Here is a 23,046-nt window from a genome sequence, read left to right as displayed (position 1 = left end):
GGGGGGGTTGCTGCATCTTAGATCACAATAGAAGAGGATTACTTACACACACTTTAGATGGAAATGAATATACTTGTACGTATACTCTCCATCTGCTGTTTAGTATTCTTTTACAACTCACCACACCCTGTCAGCGTTTCATTGCATTCGATCGCAGACCATTTGGCACATATTTGAAAAACACCAAGCATGGCTTATTTGCAAATAATATTTTTTTAATTGTATGTAATACAGCTTAACTTTTACCTTATGAGAACTTTTAATATGGAGAATAGCTTTTACAGTTGTTCCCCGGAGCAAGTAAGACATTTGATTTCCAAATACGGAGCAAATCTTTGAATAGTCTTCTCCCACCTATCAAATCCTATTTGCATGGTAAACCACTTAGCTGATGGTTGGTTGGTTGGTAACGACTGCGTAACTCTAGATAAAAAAAACAAATAACAACACACTGATGCACACACGCGAACACACAGACAGCTCACCTCTCACTCACGTCGTCAGCCAAATTAACTGGTGAGAGATTAGCTTTCTGCTCCACGGGGATGTTCATTGGTGTATGACAGGTATTAGCCGCACACGAGCCTGTGTATTGTGTCGAGGGATTGGAGCTGTCGAGTGTGTGTTGTTATTAGTTGGATAAAGACCTCTATACTTCGGGGCAGAGGAATACAAGTGTTTCATCCCATTTATTCATAATAAGACATCCTTGACCTTTGGAAGAATGTCTCCTTTGAGGCTGTTTTACCAGATAACACGCATAAAGCTGTGTGCACAAACAGAGGTTTTTCAGAGGCAGCTGTCAGATTGATGTTAACAGAAGCCGTTTTCAAGGCTTTTACATCAAGGGGTCGCATCTAGGGCTATGTTGTCATGAGCATACGTCAGGATTTGTGTTGCTGAGGTAATTGAATGGCGAGGAGAAGCCTTTAGGCTGAGGCTGCTTTGGTCTGTCTAATAACTTATAACTACAACATATGATTTAAGAGTAAACCCTGAATCTTAAACAGTAGAAATGCTACATGGGAAAATAACCCCCACAAAAACCTTGTTGCTGGAAAATAACCTATAGCCCTCAGGCAAACACCATATGAGGTGGCGTTGGTGTTGACGTGTTGCTACAGAATACCTGTGTAGAAGATAAAAAAACAGGAAGTTTGAACTGTAAATTCAATGGGATAAACATAGAAGCCATACTCTCCCTCTTCCTGTACTTAACTTGGATAACAGGATGGGTCAAAATGTCACAAAGCACTTAAAGACACTTAAATCCCATTTAATCGGGAATAGCTGCTCAGCAGTCAACTCATTTGTTACAAGGTATGAGTCAGTATATCCTGCAAAGCTGTTGAGTCTTTAAGGATGTGTTGCTAGTCAAGAGATTTGGTAAAATATAGGATTAAAAGATCTATCAGAATGATACAAATAAGCAAAGATGTTAGTATTGTTCCATACATGGATATTTCCCTTTGTTTGAATCGACTCGGCTAGCCAAAGTGTGCACAGGCTGAGTTGCAAAAAGCTAGAATGTGAGACTATAAATATAATTTTGTTGTGTCTGAGTAAACAAAAGGCATCTGTTGTATCCTAGCTGATAGCCACAGAGTAAAAGAGTGCACTGATCAAGACCTTTAGATCTGAGGGGTTGCTAAGGAACATGAATTCACACATAGCCTATTTCTCTCCACAGCAGCTGTGCCTCTTTAGAGCCCGGTAATGCATTCAGCTCAATCTGCCCAGGACCACGTGCACCACATTCAACAACTGCTCTCCTGTGGCTCTGCCTAAGACAAAAGGCCTTAACGATGCTCTTTAGGCTGAGGCCAGCTTGAACGGCAGACACGCTTAGGGTGAAAAAATAGAAGCGTCATAAAAAAAGACGAGAGGGAGACAAAGAGAAAGGGAGAGCACAAAGAGTGCTGTTTTTTAGGACTAGCTGCACGGTCTTATCAGAACTCCACAGGACATCTGCTTACACGATGTTAGCTTTCATCTTTCTGTTTGTCAAACTGTCCTCTGTGATTATGGCAGTGGGTACAGAGCGAGTCCAAATCACCATTAACTGAATTTTAACTACAATTTTACTTTGACATTTTCAATTATAGCTATTTATTTTTGTGAGCGAGCACCTGCTAAGGGGAGGAATGAAACTTCACTAACTTATACATCCAGGTAAACTTCGAGTGTTGTTGATGCTTATGTTGATGGCTCAGTCCCTCGGATTTGAAAAAAATAGTTTTTTTTCCTAGTCCTATATTATACAGGGAAAAATCAGTCAAAGAAGAGACAGACCAATTTCTCCTCTGAAAGTAGCTTGAATAGGGCATAATGCATCACAGCAGGGAGACGGATACAAAATATCCAGGTGAGATTTTTGAGGAAAATGTGGATCACTAACTGATGCAAAAGTAGAGCAGACAAGTTGAGAGAATGAATATAAATTACTACTTCACCACAAAATACTGGAATGTGCTTACCCAACTTGGAGTTCAGTGTCTTACCCTGGGACACTTTGGCATGTGAACAGGAGGGACCGGGGATCGAACTGCCATGAAATTAGTGGACGACCAGCTCTACTGCCCCATGTTGTTTCTAGTAGCTGCTTAATCATGGCCATATCCCCCAGACTCTTTTCAGACACATTTACTGCTGATGCATCTAATTCAAGTCAGTGAAGCCTTCCTCTGCATGTTTTCTTGACTCTTGGCAAACAGCCATAGAACTGCTGGATTTTGGGATGAGGCACATGACAGTGTGATATTTAGTCTTGTTAGGAACTTGTGATGGATTTATTTTGTGGGCCACTGTTTTTTATACAAGAGTAATGTCTCAATCAATTTCAATTTAGCCAAATAATGGATGGTTATTAATATCTGTTATGCAATAGGTTGAAACTGCATTATACTGCCAGCCAGCGCATGGCTTCTACTAAAGACTTGTGGTGACAGATGCCCAACCGAATGGGTGACATGGACCATCTTATCACATCCATTGTCTTTCTAAATGGCTGTTTGTCTGGGAACAGTTAAGCATGTCAAGAACTGAAGAGCATCATTTCTGTCATGTTTTGCAATGTTGACCTGCATAGAAATTTGTTTTTCACCATGCAGAGCCCAATGTGATTATGGCTGATTAGCTTATTACTCCGTTGCTCACAAATAATCATTAAAGAACCCAAAAACAAGAACTCAGAAAGGTTAAATTATGCGGTACTATCTGATGTTATTTTCTGTGATGCAAAGCTTTTCATCAAATTCAAAACAAACTGACTGACTGAACCTGACGTCCTGCTCCAAATTAGGACATGTTTATTTCACAGTAGAGCTCATCTCCATTTGTGCTTTGCTCTTCTTCTGTCTCTCTCTGCCTCAGACTCCCTCGGTGGCCCGTTCCCATCCACGTCGCACCGATGTCACCACAAACCCAAGAGGTGCCTGCCTATCCAGTGTGGCAGCGTTGGTGGTCCCCTTCCCATCAGCCCACTCCTCTTCCATCCAAATGCAAAGGGATCCCAAATCGTCATGGACCTTGCCCAGAAGACAGTCAAGAGGCAGGCCAGTTTCTGCAACGCCATCACCTTCTGCAACAGGCCCATAATGCTGTATGAGCAAGTTCGCCTCAAGGTATTTCATGTCAGAGTGGAGCACTTGAGCTCCGTAAAGTCTGGGAACTTTTAAACCATACTATTGACTTTAATTTTAGGTTTAAGTCCCACGAGGAAGACTCAACTACATTGTCTGCAATGGAATGGAAACCAGCACTGCACTATTTATATCAAATCTTAAATCAAATATTTTCCAAATAAATTAATAAAGCTACATTTGGTTTTCTTCTCCCCAGATTACTAAAAAGCAGTGCTGCTGGAGTGGGGCTCTACGTCTGGGCTTCACCTCCAAAGACCCATCCAGGATAAATCCAGACAACCTGCCCAAGTACGCCTGCCCCGACCTGGTCTCCCAGAGCGGCTTCTGGGCCAAGGCCCTGCCTGAGGAGTTTGCCAATGAGGGCAACGTTATCGCCTTTTGGGTTGACAAGAAGGGCAGAGTCTTCTACCGCATTAACGAGTCCAGTCCCATGCTGTTCTTCAGCGGAGTCCGCACAGCTGAGCCCCTCTGGGCCCTCATCGATGTATACGGTCTGACCCGTGGAGTGCAGCTGCTAGGTAGGTTTGTTGAAGAAGCATAAGATCCAGAGCTTTACCAACCAGGCAAAAGGGCAACTGCCCCAGGAACCCAGACCCACGGGGGCCCTAATTTAATTAACTGAATATAAACTGAAATGAAAAGGGGTTTAAATGAATAGTATATAATTCGGTATATAAAAGAACTGGACTATTTTTTGGGCGGGTGCTGTTACCTTCTGGATTGTCCGTTGGTTGCCTGGCAACCTCATGGTGACTACAGGACTCCAGCAAGTCAGGCCAATAAATAGTATGCCCCATAACACGTTTCATTTTTGACACTGGATATTTTACAGATTTCAGGCGCATTTCGTCACCAACAAAGCCAGGCTAGCTCTTTCCTCCGTTTCCCAGCATTTATGCTTAGCTACACTAACTTGCTGCTGGTTTTAGCTTCAGATTAAGCATGCAGACAAGAGATAGATATTTATCTTTTCATCCAACCCACAGCAAGAAAGGGAATAAATGTGTTTCCCAAAATGCCGAACCATTTCCTAGTGGCATCTCCTCCATTTGTAACTAATCTTAAAGGACATTTCCGGTTTATTCCAACCGGCTGTGTTTTCCATTACAGTGACTATTGTGGCTATATGTGGTTAATTTTGCACTACCTCCAACTCGTACAAAAAAAAGTACGGCTTTCCAAATACACATGATTTTACATGAATCATTTCAAAAACTTGTCTCACTTTGCTAAGAGTAAAGCTGCAATTATAGCTACCTGCAAAGTGTCTCACACGCTGTAATGGCTTTTTCTTAATCCATATGGAGAACGGACCATTTGGGCCGAGTGGCCTTATCTGTTTTCCAAGTCTGGCTCTCTGCTGCAAAAGTTTTTCTCGCCAGTCTGCTGTGGTGAGCAGTGAGAGCTGGAAGACCACTAGCTTCTTGACGTTTGCTGTCTTTTGGGACAGTCCTGTTGTCTTTCTACCTCCATTCTACATGTCTCCCCTTCCATTTAATTTAGCTACTCCTCTGCGTACTTTGTTTTAATAAATTTTGTCGGCCATCAAAGCGAAATTGACTTGTGATGGTCCCCATAGTCTATGGGATGATTTGCTTCTTCATTGTCAGACAGGTAAACAAACTAGCGTGAAAGGATGAATATGGAGGGTCAGCCAGCAAGTTGCCAGAGGTGCAGATTCCTATGCACTTACTATTTACTATTTCTGTGTTTTCTTTCAGTCAGACTCAGTGACAACTGTAAAAAACGTGTGTTTTGAAAGCTTTGGGATGGCTTGCCCAGCTTGCCTCATATCAATGTTGTTTTGTGCAAGTCCCCATTTACTTCAATAACTTCGCCAAGCTGACTCCAGAAAGTAGTATAAACATAAGTAGTCTGCCTCCGCTCCAGAGTATATATGAGGCTTATGTCTTGGTGAGCTGAGGAATGAATGAAGAGAGGGAGTGGTGTTCAGAGAATTAAAATGTTATTTTCTGATTGTTTCATGGTGGGTACATTCCGAAGCACAAACAAACACATCCACAAACCTCCTCACAAACGGAGCACACGCTTCAGCCTCTTTACTCTGCGTGTGTGCAGCTCAGCCACACCCTTTGGCAAACAGACGCACACAGACCTGCAGCAAACGAAGCCCAGGCGGTCGGGCGTGCTTTGGCTCAACTACACAAATAGTCAGGCGCAACTCGGCGCGACTCAGCACAGCTCGGCGCATTTAAACTTGTAATGGAAATTTAAATGAACCAGGCATGTTGTGACTCTCCACTGACTGAAGTGCCAATGGAAAAGACCTACTACTACTACTACTACTACTACTGTGTGTACTGTACAGCCTTGATACTGTGTTTTCGCGAATGTTATGTTTCTGGTGTCCTTTCACTACAACCTTCTGCCCAATGACAACTGACAATCATTAACACACATCTAAAAAAAGGCTTATCTTCAATTATACCATGTCAGTTTAATGTATTTTAACACAATCTTTTACCATAGCACCAATGATTGTGATCATTTATTGATGTCATAACTATTTGTCTTTAATGGGGTGAACGCAATGGGGTATTTTTAGATGACTTCAGACTTTGGTGCTTTTTGCTTTGCATATTTCGGCATTTCTTGTGTCCTCAGGTTTACTGTAAACATTTTCTTTCTAGAGGGTACCCTTGCTGTCTTTGTGTACAGTAAAGCCTTCCATGAAGCAATGGAATAACAATGAACAAAGGCAATTAATATCTGAACAATATTTGGCCCCCAAATTTACACAACAGCAACAGCAGTCAAAAAGCCACGCTGTGCATTATCAAGGTATGGTAGATAGCTTAACATACATACCGCTAAGGGTATAGGACAAGATTATGAGATAATGTATACACATATTTCTTTCCCTAGGAGAGTCAGTGCTGTCATCTCCTTGGCTGTTGTAAAAATAGACCATGGGTCACATGTTCCACAGATAGCACATTTGATTGTAATTGTGCACTGTGTTGATTGACACTGGGATCTCCAGGCTGGATGTTTAGTCTCTTGATTACGCGGGAACCCATATTCTTAGTTTTCCCCTCTCTGTGTTTGCCTTTCCCTTGATGACCAGTGACATTTATGGTTCATAACTCAAAGTCCTGTTGCCATATTCAACATAGCCTGTCCTAATAAATCACTGTTTGCAGTGGGGGGGAAAAAAACCCTTATTAGATAAAGGGACTTGTAGAACAATATCAAATAGCATAGGCCCACTAGCAGAGCTTACCCCCCCAAGGTTTGCTGACTGAAGTCTATGTAATGCATCTTTCCAAGAAAGATCTGACCCCTTTCAAACACTGCCCCAAATACAATTTCAATCAAAAACCTGGCTTCTGCTTAGCCCTTCTTAAGTCATTTCTACTGTCTTTTTTCAGTCAGGCTATATGCAAGGCTGCCTACAAAGCAGTGCTCCTGTTCCTCAGGGGGCCGACTGACTGACATCTGCCCCCACAAACGGGCCTGTTCAGAGGGGCGGAACACTACCGGAGGTCGAGATAGAAATACATCTTCTAGACAAGAAACGGCCCTTTGTGACGCTGAATGGCCAATTGAGTCAGCTCTGTGTAACACGTTTCTGTGCGCCATGCTCCATGAACCTTTCCCTATCCTCAGATAAGCCCTTGGGCTTTCACATCTGAGGCCTTTGCCTTGCTTTCACTCCTTATTTTATCTGGCATTTGAGGAGCTGTTGGGTTTTTTTCAGCCTCAGATTCTCAATTAAACCAATAGCTTGGGAAGCAACAGATAAAGCAATAGCAATGGAGCATTTTCTTTGTTCCTTCTAAATCTTCCAATACCTAAATAGCCATTTTAGTACACCTTTTGCTGTTGCTGAAAAGGGTTTTATAACGGTTGTAGACAGTTTATCTGTGAGCTCCCTTTTACTTTAATTTAGATACTTGATCACATTCTTTCTCAAAACATCCCATTCTCTCAAGCCTACACCTCTATTCTTTGCAGCCATGATGAACAAATTTCCCCTCTAGGATCCAAAACAATTATATTATCTCCATTTCAGCATTTTTCAGCAGAGAGTGAGATTATTCGTGTGCCTCCCTGGAAATACTATAATCCTTGCTACATAAAGATTGAATTAAAGTTGTATGGTGGATTAAGTGTCTCGCTCAAAGACATTTTGCACAGCTTGTGCATGTAGCCCTTTCATAATGTAAATTAACAGCTCCGGTAGTGTCTCTAGTGTCTGCATTCAGCAGGGAGAGTTCTACACACAAACACTTGCACAAACATCCACACACCTTCAAAAGCAGCTTTCACAGTCTATTCAAATCAGCCATTCTACCTGTCTTTATATCACTTTAGATCCTTCTCCTTCCAGCTGTTGCGATTATGTTGGTCATTTCACGTCATCCATTTTATTTAATGGCCCCTGTGTATTTGCTGTCAGCATATATCTGGAATAGTTATTTCCATAAATGCCTAGCTGGGTGCTTTGCTTTATCACGACTAATGGTTAGACAAGTAGAAGGCAGGTTTTCTCACAGTAACTCACAGGTAGGTTTTGCTCTTAACCAAAGACAACATTAATAAGGAGCTTACTGCAACCCATATATACAAATATAGCTTCTAAAAGAGGGATTTAAGAATAACTTGACTTAACTGACTGGCATGGTTTGTAGTTTTAATCCTCATAATAAATATATGGGAACACATTTAAACAGCATAAACTTAATTAACAGATATTTCCCCCACTTTAGGACTGCAGAGACAAACTGTAAACACAATATTGACATATTATCACTGTTTAAATTGATATGGCAAACTTGTTACGAAACAATTGTGTGTGACTCCTACTGATGTAAGTCCAATATTCACCCTCCTTTTAGTTCTGTTTTTAGTCTTTATCAAATGCTGTCTCTTTAGCGGCTAAACACTCTACTGTGTACTGTACTGTGTCTAACCTGGAAATATGCCTTTAAAGAGGTATTAAGTGATGATTTGCCATATGGGGCCAGCATAAAAAGGAATAAAGACTACATTAGCATTGTCCCCATATAAAGTTGTTATGAAGAACATATTTGTAAACATTTGCCCGAGTCAGAGATGCCTTTGTACACCCATTTTTAATGGGTGTTGCCTTGGCCAGGAGGAGAGGTCATCAGGTGGTGCCAAACCCTTAACCACAACACTGCAGTTGGCGGGTCGGCAGTAGTGACCAGGCCACTGCCCCTCTCTTCCAGGCTTCCAGTTAATGTCCTCCCTCTTGCCCCGGAGCCAATAGGAGGCTGTTTTTCCCTCTTCTCCCAACCTCCCAACAGCTGTTTTACTTTTGTGGCCTCTCATTCCAACTTTAGTTATCAAATTCCTCACCGCTTTGAGCCGGGAATCCTCGGCATCCCACTTCTACTGTAAATAGCTGTGTTGACCAACCTTCGTCTAAACAATCCTGGACAAGTTCTTGGTACTTTGCCCCCTTCCATGGGACGATTTTCTTTTCATCAGGAGACTACTTGATAATGTCAGGTCTCAGGGTTATGGACGGTACCTCCTCGTGTACATGGAGTTTACTCCCCAGGTCGCGCTTCATTTCCCATCCCTGGGTCGAGTGCAGCAGATTCTACTTGGCTTCGCCCTGAAAACAGGCCTCTGATAGTTATTTACAAAGATAGTGGTGCTCAGTAGTGATTTTGTTTTGGCTGGATGTTTGTTTCTTCTTTTCTGTTCCATGGTATCTGCAAGCGTTGTAAACACCTTGTCATTGTGCCACCATTATCTCCTCAGGGGTCAAAGCACTTTTACACCCTGATAGAATGTGTGCCATGGTTCCTTTGGCTCCACACAACTTACAGAAGGCAGTCCTCCCTCATTTCCCTCCTGCTTTGGGGGACAAAGCACACACCTGCTCCTCTCAAGCTTGTCAGGACATTGCCCTCAAACGAGCTTAGGGCATTTCTTGTATACATGGCACAGTATACCTCTGGGACCTGGAGGAGAAGATGAGAGGGCTTCATGACATCTTGAACCTCTCTCTGGCTACATCCACATTACTATGTTTTTATTTAAAAGCGCAGACCCCTTGCTACGTGTGCACCTCCCATGCAGACTAAAACTGCGAATCTGAAGAACAAAGCAGAAAAGTTTGAAAACCCCGTTTTCATTTTAAAACAAAAAAGTAGTAGTGTGGCTGTAGCCTCCATGATGGGATCTCTGTGCTGAGGAGCTTTGTTGCTGGGTCAGTGGTGCCGTAATTTCCTGATGGGTCTCTGAAAGTTTCCTTAACATACTCCTCCACCTCTTCTTTAGAGTTTTTTAGAGTCTCAGACTTTGCCACTCCTAGAAGTGATTTGCTGAAGTGCTATGGGTCTTTTATAAACTGGGCTCTTGTCACTTCATTCCTTTTGTGCCTTCGTTTTAACCCCGCAGCTCTGCTCACTCTGATGAGCTGTTCTCAGAAGCTGGCTGTCACTTCTTTTATTTCTTCTTTTTCCTCAGTACTGGCCACTTTGAACTGTTTTTTCAGGGTTTTGATCTTCTTCCTAAGTTGTTTGGTCTTCCTCTTCTCTCTTCTATTGGCCTGCTTTGCTGGTCAAGGAATTCACCTTTCTTTCTATTGTTCCTGCTTGAACCGCTACAAGCACTTTGTTCAGGTATTCATCAAGCCCACTCTTGGCTTTGCTCATCTTGGGCTACTTGATTCTTCCTTTGTTGGCTGCGGTGGGCTGTCTGGGATGGCATTGGAGGTTTCCTGTTTGTGATCTTTGGGAAATGCAGACACTGTGAGATTTCTACAAATGTGGTGTGCTTCCAGTTTAGAAGTCTCCTGCATTTCACCAAACTGTATGCCTGTACAGTGTGCATATATTTCTCCTTATCCACACTTGGACCTAATCTGATGAGGAGTGATAGAGATGAATGAGATTATCAGAACTTTTTCACTGAGTCTATGGCAGAAAAAAGATTTGATGAGAGGAGCAATAAGTATCATAAGGCCAAGTGCAGACACAGGAACCCAAGGGATTTAGACCAAAACACAAGACACTCAGGCTGAGCAAGTTCAGTTTCCAGTGTTTATTTCAATTTACGCCACAGGTGAGACAAGTAAAATCCTAAATAGGTACAAGCTCTAATCAAAGTTCAAGGAAATCCAAAAATGTACCAAAACATGTAGAATACAAAGGAAAACAGACAGATGCTCACTTAAATAAACAAGAGGGAGGTGATTGGCGAGACATGGGTGGGACACATGAGGGCTGGGCAAACAATCAACTAAGGAACAGGAAATAAAACTGGAAATCACAAAAACCCAAAACCGTAACAGTAAGAGTGAACCAAAAAAATAAAGTGAAAGATGCTAATATACTGCTTATAACTAGGGGTAACTGCAGAGTTGGGTGATAATTCTCTATGGGTTTGTCTCTAGAAGTGGTAGATTTTACATTACATATTTAAAAGTATTTTGTAAAAATTGCTTTAAAATATATATATTTTTTTTTTAGAACATTTGATCTTAAAAGTCTCCTTATACATACTGTACAAACAGCCCTTCATTGTTTCATCAATAATATAAAAATATTGATTTTAATTTTTAAAATGTCTTAGCACATGTCCTCAGCAACGTTTAGCATGTTGCACCAATGTCTTGAGATTCCTGTCCTGAGGTCAGTGCAAAAGTAGAAAAGCGAAGGATGAACTTGGAACACATTTGGAACACCTTTGATCTAGAAAGGTTGAAATAGGAGCAGTATCATGGTGATAATCCATCCCACATGAATCACCTGGGGGATACATCATCCATGACAGGAACAAAGGGGGGCAGGGCTGATTTAGTGGTTTCACGCCTCCCCAAGTATGATGACAGCAGTTTAAGAATTTACCCTCCCACCTTCCAACCCGCTAATGCAGTTGAGACAGAAAAACCGATGCGACATTCTCAGTGACTCTATAAACTAATGCATGTTGGCAAAGCTTTCTGGGGCCCAGCTGCTAGGGGGGCCCATGCAGTCCAGCACTAATGATGTTCAAAGATAACCAAATTTTATTTAAAATAACAAAACAATTTAATTTTAAATGTTGCTTTAGTAAAATATAGCCTGTTTCATAATGAAACCCCCCTCTCCTGAAAATGGTATCAGTCATGTTTGTCGTACACAACGTCAGAACATCAAAAGTGCACCACATGCAGCAGGTCTGTGTTTATGCAGGAGATAGAGAGAGATCACAGCATGTGTTGACATGAGTAAACTAGATTTGCGGAGGGCCCATTTACTGGACATTTTCAGGGGCCTAGTCATTTAAATGGACAGGCCTGCATGTAGGAGAGTATACTTTCACACATCCATATATTTGTGCTTTTGCTACAGAGAAAATCTGTCACATAAGGTGACGTTTCTGCTTAGGTGCCTGAGGTAGCAGGTGATTGACTGCACCTGGCCTTAAAATGGGTAAAAACAATATTGCAGAGTTTGGCAGGATAATCTTTAGGGCAGACTGAAGCTGTCCCCCGCGGGCTTGAAATCCAACAAGCCAGAAAAAGTTTGTTTAATATATACCCATGTCCCGTTCCTAAGGTTAGCTGTCACTCTCATACAGTATTTACACACACGTACACACAGCCGAACTTTACTTGACACTGGGAAGGAGGCTGAGTAACTGAGCAATTCCAGCTGTTGTGAAGCCAGCAGGACTCAGATTGTATGAGTCAGTCACAGTGGAGCTTTAATCAAGAGGGGCCCTCTGTGGGACTTCCCTGAAGGACAAGAGAATGAAGCCTGATTGCAAATCCTTGAGGCTGCTAACACCTCTCAACCAGGCTGACTCAGAGAAGGCCAATCTAGCTGTCGCCCAAAAGAAGCAAAGCAGTTAATTTAGTTCATAGAAAACATAGTGTCCTGGAAGAGAGACTATCTCTGCATTTCATCAGGAAAAACTACATTTCACTCTGCGGGGGAAACACTAAAGAGCTTCTGACGTCTGCAGTGTAATGACAGATTGTCCTCAGGTCCTCAGGTGATGGAGTGAATTACACGGTAGCTCTTGACCAGAGAATGAGGTCCTATTGGAAGGTCAGGAAGCAATTTTTGCTGTCACTCTACATGACTGGCAGAGCAGCTGTAGTAAAGTGGGAGAAACATATGAAATGCCCATTTTTATCATATCAACCAGAAAATATGATGCAGGGATTCTTACAAGTATAATCAAAGCGGTGTGCTCTTTCTGTAATGTATCTTCTGTATACAACCACAGTAGTCTCCTCTTTTATGTAATCACACTTTGTTTATTTTGTTGGATAAATCACCATTGATTGTAGAAATGTTATTTTGTGTAAAGATGACAGATGTGGGCGAGGTGAAAGGAAAACTAATCCTGGAAACTGAAGTGCTTCGGTGAGAGTAAAACAATGTGTGAAGGCATGATGGATGGAGGCGCGGCAGGCCCGACTCTTTGTTTATGTCTTTCACAAGACGTGTCAGAGGAGCTGGCTTGTCTCTGACAGCGCGTCAGCTCGCGAGGCAGGGTTGTCCTGTTTGAACCTTTCACAACATGCCATGTTCGTAAGGCAAAAGTGAAGGATGCCATCACTGATAAAAATGTCATCCCTCATGTGTTCCAATGTAGCTTAGCAGCTGGTTTGGTTAAAGATTGGCTTCTACACCTGCATGTGCTCAGAGGTTTCCCTTCACTGATGTTACAGGTGTAGGAAAAGCACAATTTTTCTAGGTGCCAAAATAAAATGCAAGCCTTGTCTGGCAGCTTTTATCTCCAAATATGTTGAAGCCTGATGCCAGCAAATATAAGTCTCCTCCAGTTTAACAATACCCAGTACAAAAGACAAAGGTTGGGAACTTACGTACAGCAAGTAATATTACAACATTCCCTTTACAAACCCTCTCAGACTTGATTGCTATGCGTGACTAGCAACTCACTCAGAACAGGCTGTAGAGCATTATCGTATTAAAGTATTAATGACATATGAAATTTGGATTAAACCAGTTGGTCTGGTGTGGGCTCACATGTAAATGTGCTGTTAGCCTTAGCTTGTTGGTGTAAGATAGAAAGAGGTTGAGATATCAGGAGAGGGTGTGAGTGACAAGTGAGAATAAAGGGGTGGATTAGCACAGCCTTCATCAGTGGTATAATTTGGTTCGCTTTTCCCTTCCCACGTCAATTGGAAATGTTTTCTTTAGCCCACGGTACACAGAGACGAATTACCATGAAAAACTAAATCTAATGACAATGAGTAGAACTTAGCAAGGGATGAAACAAATTTAATCCCAGCACTAATTATGAAAGTTCAAAGGTGTTCAGAGAAACAAACACTTTTTAAAATGTTACCCAGTTCGGGAGTTGTCTTATAGGAGGTTTAAGTTTTTTCGCAGTGTACAATACAAACAGGATTTTAAAAATTAAATAACTCAAAACTTCTGTAATACTTCTTATTTTGTACTTTTGGTTACTGACTGTGCTTTGGCTCCACTCCTAGGACTCCACTAACGTGAAGTCACATAGAATGACAGAAGTCTATTAAAAACACTTGTTGTGTTATCCAGCTCAGAGAGAGAGAGACAGACCAAGGTTCCCATACTTCTGAAATCGATTACTTTCACTGGAATGATGACTTGATTATTGCGCGCACTTGACTGGCACTGGTGTTTGACTTGGCAGGACTCCCAGTTACTAGCAGCACTTACGAATCATGATGCTGCACGCAGACCCTCCAACGAAAATACACAAAGCAGAAAAGATGGTGTAAATCTGACTTTTTTGTAGTCATTTAGGAAATGTAGTGGGTGTAGGCTTGTAAAGACATCAAGCAAAGTAAATTTAGCCACATTCTTTATCTTGGCTTATGTTACATATAATTTATGACGGTTCTTTGTCAAAGAGAGTTAGTCAAAAGAAGAATAAACTGGATTTGTATGATTTGGCATTTAGAATCAGTTTTAAATGACTGTACCTTGGCTGGATTTCCTCGTCAGAGAGCCAGATCAAAGGACATTAGTAAAATAATTCCATTTCAGACTTTATCAGAAGTGAGAAATATCTTTATGTGGAGTTTTCCTGTTTTTCCTCAATTCTGTGTGTTTTTGCTGTGCTCAAAAGAAGCTATTTTACCCATACTTTAAAACATGGTGTTCAGGGATCATCCTCTGAAACATCCGGCCATTGAATTCTGCTTTCCCCCTGAAGCAACACCATATTTACTAGTCCGTGTTTATACACTTTTAGTCTGAGATGGAATAACAACAGGAGTCACAGGGTTTATGAATGTTCCTTTATGACACAGATCACGTAAGTGGATGACAGTCAGAATCCCTGATCAGAAATACGATTCAAAAACAAAGCGAGTTAGTCATGTGCTGTAATTATTCAAAGGATAATTCCAGTTCATCACACCTTGGGTCATATTTTCTTAGGCCGTCATTCCTAGTGGTAATAAAACCTGGGAACACTGCAACATCAATAAAACAAGTGTGATGGGGCAACACGAGCAGGTATCCAACCACATAGGTTTTAAACAAACACCACTACGAGCAACAGATTTCACATTACACATAATTCATCCACACTCCTGGATTCCTATAAATATGAATGATAGCAAAGGGGTGGACGTGCATGTGTTCAGAGTGTCCGTCTTCTCCCAGTAATAAATAATTAGCCTAATATCAGCCTTCCTTCATGCTTGAGCACAGAAATAAAACAGGGGAGCTTTAATATAAGAAGCTTGTGATGGAGGTTATTAACGCTGAGGTCCTGGCATGCTGATTGGCATAGAAGGGGCGGCACATGCTGAATTCTGCCGATGACCTAAGGGACAGGGCTTTTGTGACTTACCGGGCGTTTTGCCTGCCTCTTTGTTATGGCCATGTGTCGCCCTGGGAGCCTGCTGCTCTTTCCAAAAGCCCAGGGTTCAAAGCCGCCCCGCCCGATCACGGAGCGGGGATTGGGCCAGTGCCAGGGAATAAAGAACATCCTAAACATCTAGCACAAGACCCCTCTGACTCCGTCTCTCTCTTCCACTATACCAACCCCTCTCTTTCTCTTTCCTGCTTTATATATATCTGTGTCTCACTCGCTTGGCCAGTCAGTTTTCATTTCTTAATCCCAGGTCAGTGACTCAACTATACGCTGCCTTGTCCCTCAAAGGCCCTGTGTTGACTCCATGCTTTACCTGTTCATAGCAAAATCTCCCTGGATTTCCATCTCTACCTTTTGCCTTCTCCTCAGTTCTCAATTCCCTTTATAGCTTTTGCCCTCTCTTCTCCACTCCCCTCCCCTCCCGTCCCCTCTCCTCTCCATTTCAAATTGCTCTAAATTTTATTTTCTCTTCCTAGTTTTAGCTCTTTCTTCACCTTTTACCAACATCAGATGAAAACCTCCAGAGACTATGGATAAAGATAAGCCCTGTGAGATAGATTGTGTGCGTGAGATAGAGTAAATCCTCCCCCATCACCCCCCCCCAACACTGGCTCAAACTCCTGGCACGTTCCATCTACTCAGGCTAGAAAAGCCACTAAGCCAGCCTCTGCCTCTATCCACGTCCCCATGCACAGCATTAGCTAACCTGCTTTGCAGCTATTCCCTAATCAAAAACATTTAAAGTGTGAGCCAACGCTCGTGTGGGCCAAAATAGACACGCTACCATTCCTCCTCCCATTACCCGCCACCCTTGTCCATTCATTTGCGATGGATTAGCCCAACAGGTGCTTAATTATTCTAATCAAAAAATGCTCCAAGGAGAAGCTGGGGGAAAAAAGGCAACCTAAACTGTGTTTCAATTTATTTATAAATTTCAATGAAAGAGCTAATCTATAACTCTCACACTCCTGTGCATGAATTAATTAATGGTTCAGCACAACAGGTGCTATATTTGATTTGAAATTCAATTAAAAGTGAAGAAGGTGAACCCCTCCCCCCTACCCAATCCCTCCTGGCTCACAGTGTCAGCAGCTGCATCTTCCATGGCCTCATTACAACTCACACGTACACACACAAACACACGCACACAATGTTTAATACTGCTTTCAAAGTGCTAAATTCTGGCCCTGGCCAATGGGAAAGAGCATCTGTAAGTGGTGGATTTGAAAGGGACCAATAGGACAAAGGGATTGTATCAGCTAAAAACGCAGGTGCACCATGATCAGCAGGCAGCAGCTGGTGAGGTCACAAACGGACTCTCACACACACACACACACACACACACACACACACACACACACACACACACACACACACACACACATTGAGTGCACAAACATGGCAAACACGCACACAAGCTTTTCCAAATGCATGGTAAATATTCTACAGTCCTTTCATTCCTCTCTCTGTCCTCCAAGCTAACAACAAGCGTCAGGAACACATAAAGTACAGCAGTGCCTCCATCTCACCAGCCTTTGATGAATAAAGAAGCAAAAAGAAGAATACATGGCACGCCAGCCAATATGGGTTTGAAATGACTGCTCTTTGAAAAGTGAGAGAGGAAGAGAAAAAGGGGCAGGATATAGAAAGGAACATAAACCCTTCTGAAAAGCTTTTTGAAAAATAGCTGATAAAATACTATATTTTTTAGAGGAATCAATTCACCGTGTGTATGAGTTTGTGTTCACACTTTCTACGTTTGAGTTAGAGTCGGAGTGACACACAGAGCGGGTGAGATGATTTGCGGCTCTCTGGAAGCCTCCGCCGACTCCTTTCAACACAAATCCAGCATTGTCACTGGCAGCCATCCCTCCCTCTCTGAATTTACCTCTCCTCTCTGTTCTCTCTCCCATCCGCTGTTATCCCCCCCGAGACATGTCATCATCCTCTCTGCAGCTCCAGTCCTCCCGCATGTCCTGGAGGTCTTGCAACAAAGTCTATCCCATCGTAATCCAATTTAGGATGGAGTGATGGGCAGCAGGGAAATTGCCAGCTCTGGAAGACACACACACACACACAGATAAAATATCATTTGCTGATGTCATTCAAATCCCTCAATCACTCTGCGCGAGTGGGCCGCCGACTGCACGGCATCGCAATCAGTTTGTGGTTGAGCGGTTCGTATGCCTCCTCCTCACTCTATGGCCAAAGGAGAGGCCTTCCCTAATCATCAGAGAGCAGCATTCGAGGTCTGAGTCACATTATGGTTTCTCTACTTCATTAAAGGCCTCCCTTCAGCAAATGGTTCTCTGTCTGAGGAAATGGCATAAAATCAGGCAATGGACTACATGGCAGACTGAGCTGTTCAATTACAACTTAACAGCCATACGTTGTCAGGCTCTGCTCATTTCCACAGTCTGTTCTCTAAGATCTGGCGAGGGTTATCACGGAGGCTGAGAGTCCATCAGGGGGAACTGATAGCAGAGGAAGTAGTAGATGAAAATACGAGCTGGCATGCTAGTCATCTTCAGCTAGCCTAGGGGACTCACAGTTAACTGCTGCACACACTTCTGAGCAGAGAGGTGTTTAATGGTTAATTAGCAGTCTCTGGGAGCTGCCCTGTGCACCAAAGGCTCTGTCCTCTCCATTTTATGTCTCTAAAAAATCAATTAGCAAAATTACAGGGCACTGGTTCCATTAAACATTAATCACAGAGCATCCTGCTCTGGGTTAGCAGCTAAAATTAATTGACGGCTGACATGACTTTGAAGGAGCAGTGATGCCATCTCAGCTTTACAGTGTACAAGGACTCATCAGGCGGCATTTCAGCGGTGCAGATCAGTTTCAGTTCAAGACATTTGCAGCATGATATGATGTTAGCCACTGTCTTTGTAGATGACTAAGGTATACTCAGGTGAACCCTCGGAGGTAGATTTAGTTAAGATGTGGACTTGGACCTTGAAGCCTGGAATGATTGTCTGTAGGGCTGGGTATTTAAAAAAAATAACGTCTTTGGTACCCATCAAAATGTGGGTGACGCAACTGCCAGTTAGCTTGAAAAGTCTATGCAGAAAGTGAATGGGACTTTTATTTCTGAAACCCTGAAAAAAAATTCTATTCTACTCTCTTCTACTTCCCAACGCTATACCGAGAGCTGGCCTGGAATGTCGGGTTACATATTTAGCCTTGTTAACTTATTCTTTGTAAAGATAGTTCCTGATTCAGAGAGAGAGAGCCTGTCTATACGGTAAACCTTTCACTCATCAACAGATCATGTTACAGGATTTTAAACTTGGTTCTTTGCAATGCTACACAAAGGGATTCACTATATTCACTCTGTTAACATGACCCACTTAACATCAAGCCAAGTAACCATTAGTGTTACGTCAATACAAATCACAGTGAGCTTCAATAGACAGTAGCTTTGATATGTTGAGGGAGAATATCAGTAACCGATTCAGCAAATACCAACATATCATAAATTCAGTTTTTATGGACTTTATGTCTCCTCTTTACCTTGAAAAAAACAAACCTTCCCTTCTTTTGCATTGCATTGTAGGGCTGGGTATTTAAACTAAATACTTCTTTGGTACCCATCGAAATGTGGGTGCCAGTTACCTAGAATAGACCATGCAGAATATGAATGGGACTTCTGAAACACACCAGAAAAAACCTCTATTATACTTTCTTCTACTTCCCAATTCTTCCCAAAAGCTGGCCTGGAATGTCGGGTTACATATGAAGCCTTGTGAACTTTATTCTTTGTAAAGAAAGTTCCTGATTTTCATTTTTCATCAAAAATCTTTCTTAGGCAACATGTTGAGCCTCATCCCACATATGAATTCTAGTCTAGTAAAACAAAAAAAATTATACCTACTCCTATCTGTCTGTAATCTTAGACGAAATACCTAATTCTGCTGACTCAATCAACCCAACAGTACTGTATTCAACTACTTCTCGCCTTATGCTTGACTAATCTGAAATTGAATTGAATTAATCCCAATGCAAAAATTTATTTTTCAACTTGCCACTTGCTGTCATAAATTAGCAACATAATCAAACTATAAAAACTATATTGAGAAAATGTCAAAACTGTTCCTGGTTCAGCCAGTATGACAGCAGTGCTTCCTCCAGGCCTGTCATGACTCGATCTTCCTTTGGCTGCATCCCTTTCAGCTGTGGGAGGGCATCATAAGAGGCTTGGCTGCTCTCTTTTCACTGCTACAGTTTACAGTTAGTGGTGGGCAGCCTGTCCCACAGCCCTGGTAATTGAGGCTAAGAGGTTTATCTGGAGTCGGGCTCTCAGGTCCTGGTCAGATAGAGGGGCCAGGACTGGAGAGACTCTCCAGAGACAGTCACTGGCAGGTCACTGTCTTTTATCCCCCCCCCTTTTTCTTAGTGTCAATGGCTTTCCTCTGCCTCTGTCTTTGACTGAGGAAGGTTGCTCTATATCTCCATAATCTTAAGGGGTGTCTCTTGTTTTCCTCCGGTCCTACAAATACACATGTGCATACATCAGACACAAACACAGACGGCCCACCCCTGTAGCCCTCGCCCGCCCGAGTAGCACAGGTCTCTCTCGGAACGCCAAGCTAATTTTACCCCTACCACCGGGCGAGGCGGGGGGGGAGGAGAGAGGAAGGGCACATTTAGAGGTGTTATTTTGAGACCGTAAGCAAGTTTGAAGGCAGCTTATCAGAGGAGGAGGCATTTATGTGCATGTGACCCACTACTCTTGCTATTGGAGACATTGGCTGATATTAATGGCTTTCTGTAGAGGGATACTGTACTATGGATTGCAAGGAATCCAACCAACGAATGTATTCACACAAACATGCGCACACATCCACCCACGTATTAAAATTTGTTTTCAGGAATGTAATTTGTTCTTTGCTAACTGACACCATACCACATTTTCTTGTATAAAACTAGATGATTCAGCTCTGTGCATATATAGGAGCAACTGGCTTTCTTTCATTTCTTTATCTTTAAACACACTTCCTGACACTCTCATTTGCCGCAGCCTTGAGTAATTAGAACTACCCTACACTGCATACAACTTGAGCAACTGAAACTAAATTGCTCTCTCTTTTTTATCATTATCGTGTTGTCACACTAGCTGCAGATTCAGCCCTTCTTAGAACTGAATGTTCGCAACTGGGATTCAGCTGACTGCAAACTTCATCGCCACAGGCGTTAGGCAAATTGCTAATCAAAGCAAAACACAGTAAGGCCACTATTAACTGCTGTTCTCTCTCCATCTCCATCCCACTTTCTCTTCTCTCCCCTCCCTTTCCAGACAGTGAGATTGTACCTCCTGACTGTCTGCGCCCACGCTCCTTCACCACAGTGCGCTCCTCCTCTCTGCGGCGTGAAGCTGACGACTCCCGCCTGTCCGTCAGCCTGTGTGACCTTAACCTGCAGCAGGATGATGGAGGCTCTGCCCACAATCACTCCCACCGCCACACCCTCCACCTGGCCTCGGCTGCCTCCTCATCCACCTGCCCAATACCCCAGAACTCCCTCAACTCCCAGCAGTCCTCTTTGCTGCCGTCTGCCCTGGAGAGCGACCTCCACTTCCACCAGCTGCGCGGCGCCCACATTAAGACACTGGACGAGCAGACGGTGGCACGATCTGAGAACGCACGGGAGGAACGCACTCTAGTTTTCACCAACCGGCCCTTGCGCACTGGAGAAACGGTCTTCATCAAAGTCACCAAGTCCAGCCCGGCACGCTCGGGCTCATTGTCCTACGGTGTGACGTCCTGTGACCCGGCGGTGCTGCGCCCCAGCGACTTGCCCTATAATCCAGAGGCTCTGGTGGACAGGAAGGAGTTTTGGGCAGTGTGTCGTGTGCCGACGCCTCTCCAAAGCAGTGACATCCTGGGCTTCTTGGTCAATCCCGAAGGGGAGGTCATCCTCAGCCACAACGGCACCAACGTGGGCATGCAGGTGTGTGTGGACAACTCCCGCCCACTCTGGATGTTCTTTGGTCTCCATGGGGCTGTGACTCAGCTGAGGATTCTCGGTAAGTAAGCAACGCATGAAGTCTCATTAGATACTAGGGGGTATAAAAAGAAAGAGCATTTAAAGGGATACTCAAGAGATTTAGTCTTGCACTTCATTACAGTTGGGAATTTGTGAGAATGATCAATCTAATATGTCCAAAAGCGCCAGATCCTACAATGCTCATAATGCAACCAATAGCTTCTGTTTGCTAGATCCTCCCTGCCTGATAAACACCAACATCTTTTAAACTCCAGGCTTTCTGTTAGAGCTAGACTAAATATGACATATTGCCCAATATAAGCTTGTTGCTAATATACAGTATGGTATCTGTCTATATGAAGTCGGGTAAGTAACAAGAAACTATAGTACAGAATGGCCAAACTCAGTTTAAGTTTATCCAGAAACAGTGTCACATTTACATAGTTTTTCTACCAGAGAACAAGTTTATTTTTACTACTAAAATGTTCACAGAAAAAAAGAGAGATCCCTGTAGAAATAATGTGTTCATTTAAAAAAAAAAAAAAAAGACTATCAGTCAATATATTGTTTTGTTTGATTGTTATGATTTGACATCCGGTACGGTTCAGGCTTTACGTTCTGTCGCAGGAGCGATGACATTATACATCTGTTCTCACAGGCTAAGTGTGAACTGAAAACTTACTCGTACTAAAGCTGTATTCAGAATGGCAATAGCACTGCATCAGTATGTCAGGTGAAAGACTGAATAGTCTCAGAAATTCATAACGACAAATGTCTGACACAGATTAAGTACACTGGAATATCGGAAATGTTGGACATAGCAAGCACCTTCATATGACCATCTTACTTTGCAACTGTTGTGTAATTCACAAAAACTTAGCTCATATTGAATGAAGTGTTGACGTTATTTTGTCTACCTCCTGGAAGTGTCCTAAGTGGAGTAATGAGCACCCTTTGTTCTTTGACCACATGCTTTATCTTGTGGGATAATTTAGGCCAGTGATGTGTCCCGGGTCAGAAACTTACAGATCGGGATATTGATCTTCATTTGGCTGGGCACACAACTGGTGAGGCCTTCGAGCTCCATGCTTAATTCACTTACTCCATGCGGTTGAAATCTATTTGTGCACAGTGTTGATAGCTCTGACAGTTCGCCAATGGAGACAAACCACATCTCCTCGTTTGGAAATTACAGCTATGGTCGTGACCAGCACGAAAGGGTCAAGAGTTAGGGAGAGCACTTTGTCACTTTATTTGTCACAATATTTACGGCAGATGTCTTGAGACAGGAAGCTTCTATACACATTCATAGGATTAGCGAGAAAAGTAGATGCTCTGTCACGACCTTGGAAGATGAAAAACAGGAAGCACAGCAGGGATGACAAGATGTCTCAGCGGGGTAGATACTTTGCCTGCCAGTGGTGGGGGACACCTGAGGTTTGTTTACCTTTTCTAAACGCTGATAATGACAGGGGGAGCAGGAAAGGTGTGTGGCAGTTCTGGCCCGACACTTCATTTCACCCTGCCAAGCATATTCCCCTCCCATGATGTGCGTGGGGAGGTATGGGGGGGGGGGGGGGGG

General features: G+C 42.9%; 1 protein-coding gene across 3 annotated transcripts in view; it reads left to right on the top strand.

The window, feature by feature from the left end:
- The window catches only part of neurl1aa (neuralized E3 ubiquitin protein ligase 1Aa), a 77,099-nt gene that overhangs the window by 41,814 nt on the left and 12,239 nt on the right, over positions 1-23,046 (top strand). For all 3 annotated transcript variants that reach the window (XM_046046775.1, XM_046046774.1, XM_046046776.1), the window contains exons 2-4: positions 3,373-3,623; positions 3,841-4,162; positions 20,776-21,504. In XM_046046775.1, the coding sequence (XP_045902731.1) occupies positions 3,373-3,623; positions 3,841-4,162; positions 20,776-21,504 (1,302 nt within the window). The remainder of the gene's footprint in view (positions 1-3,372; positions 3,624-3,840; positions 4,163-20,775; positions 21,505-23,046) is intronic.

This window comes from Micropterus dolomieu, linkage group LG04 (genome assembly GCF_021292245.1).
Source record: "Micropterus dolomieu isolate WLL.071019.BEF.003 ecotype Adirondacks linkage group LG04, ASM2129224v1, whole genome shotgun sequence".
NCBI lineage: Eukaryota > Metazoa > Chordata > Actinopteri > Centrarchiformes > Centrarchidae > Micropterus > Micropterus dolomieu.
Note: the sequence above shows the minus strand (reverse complement) of the source record. Positions and strands in the feature narration are given on the sequence as shown.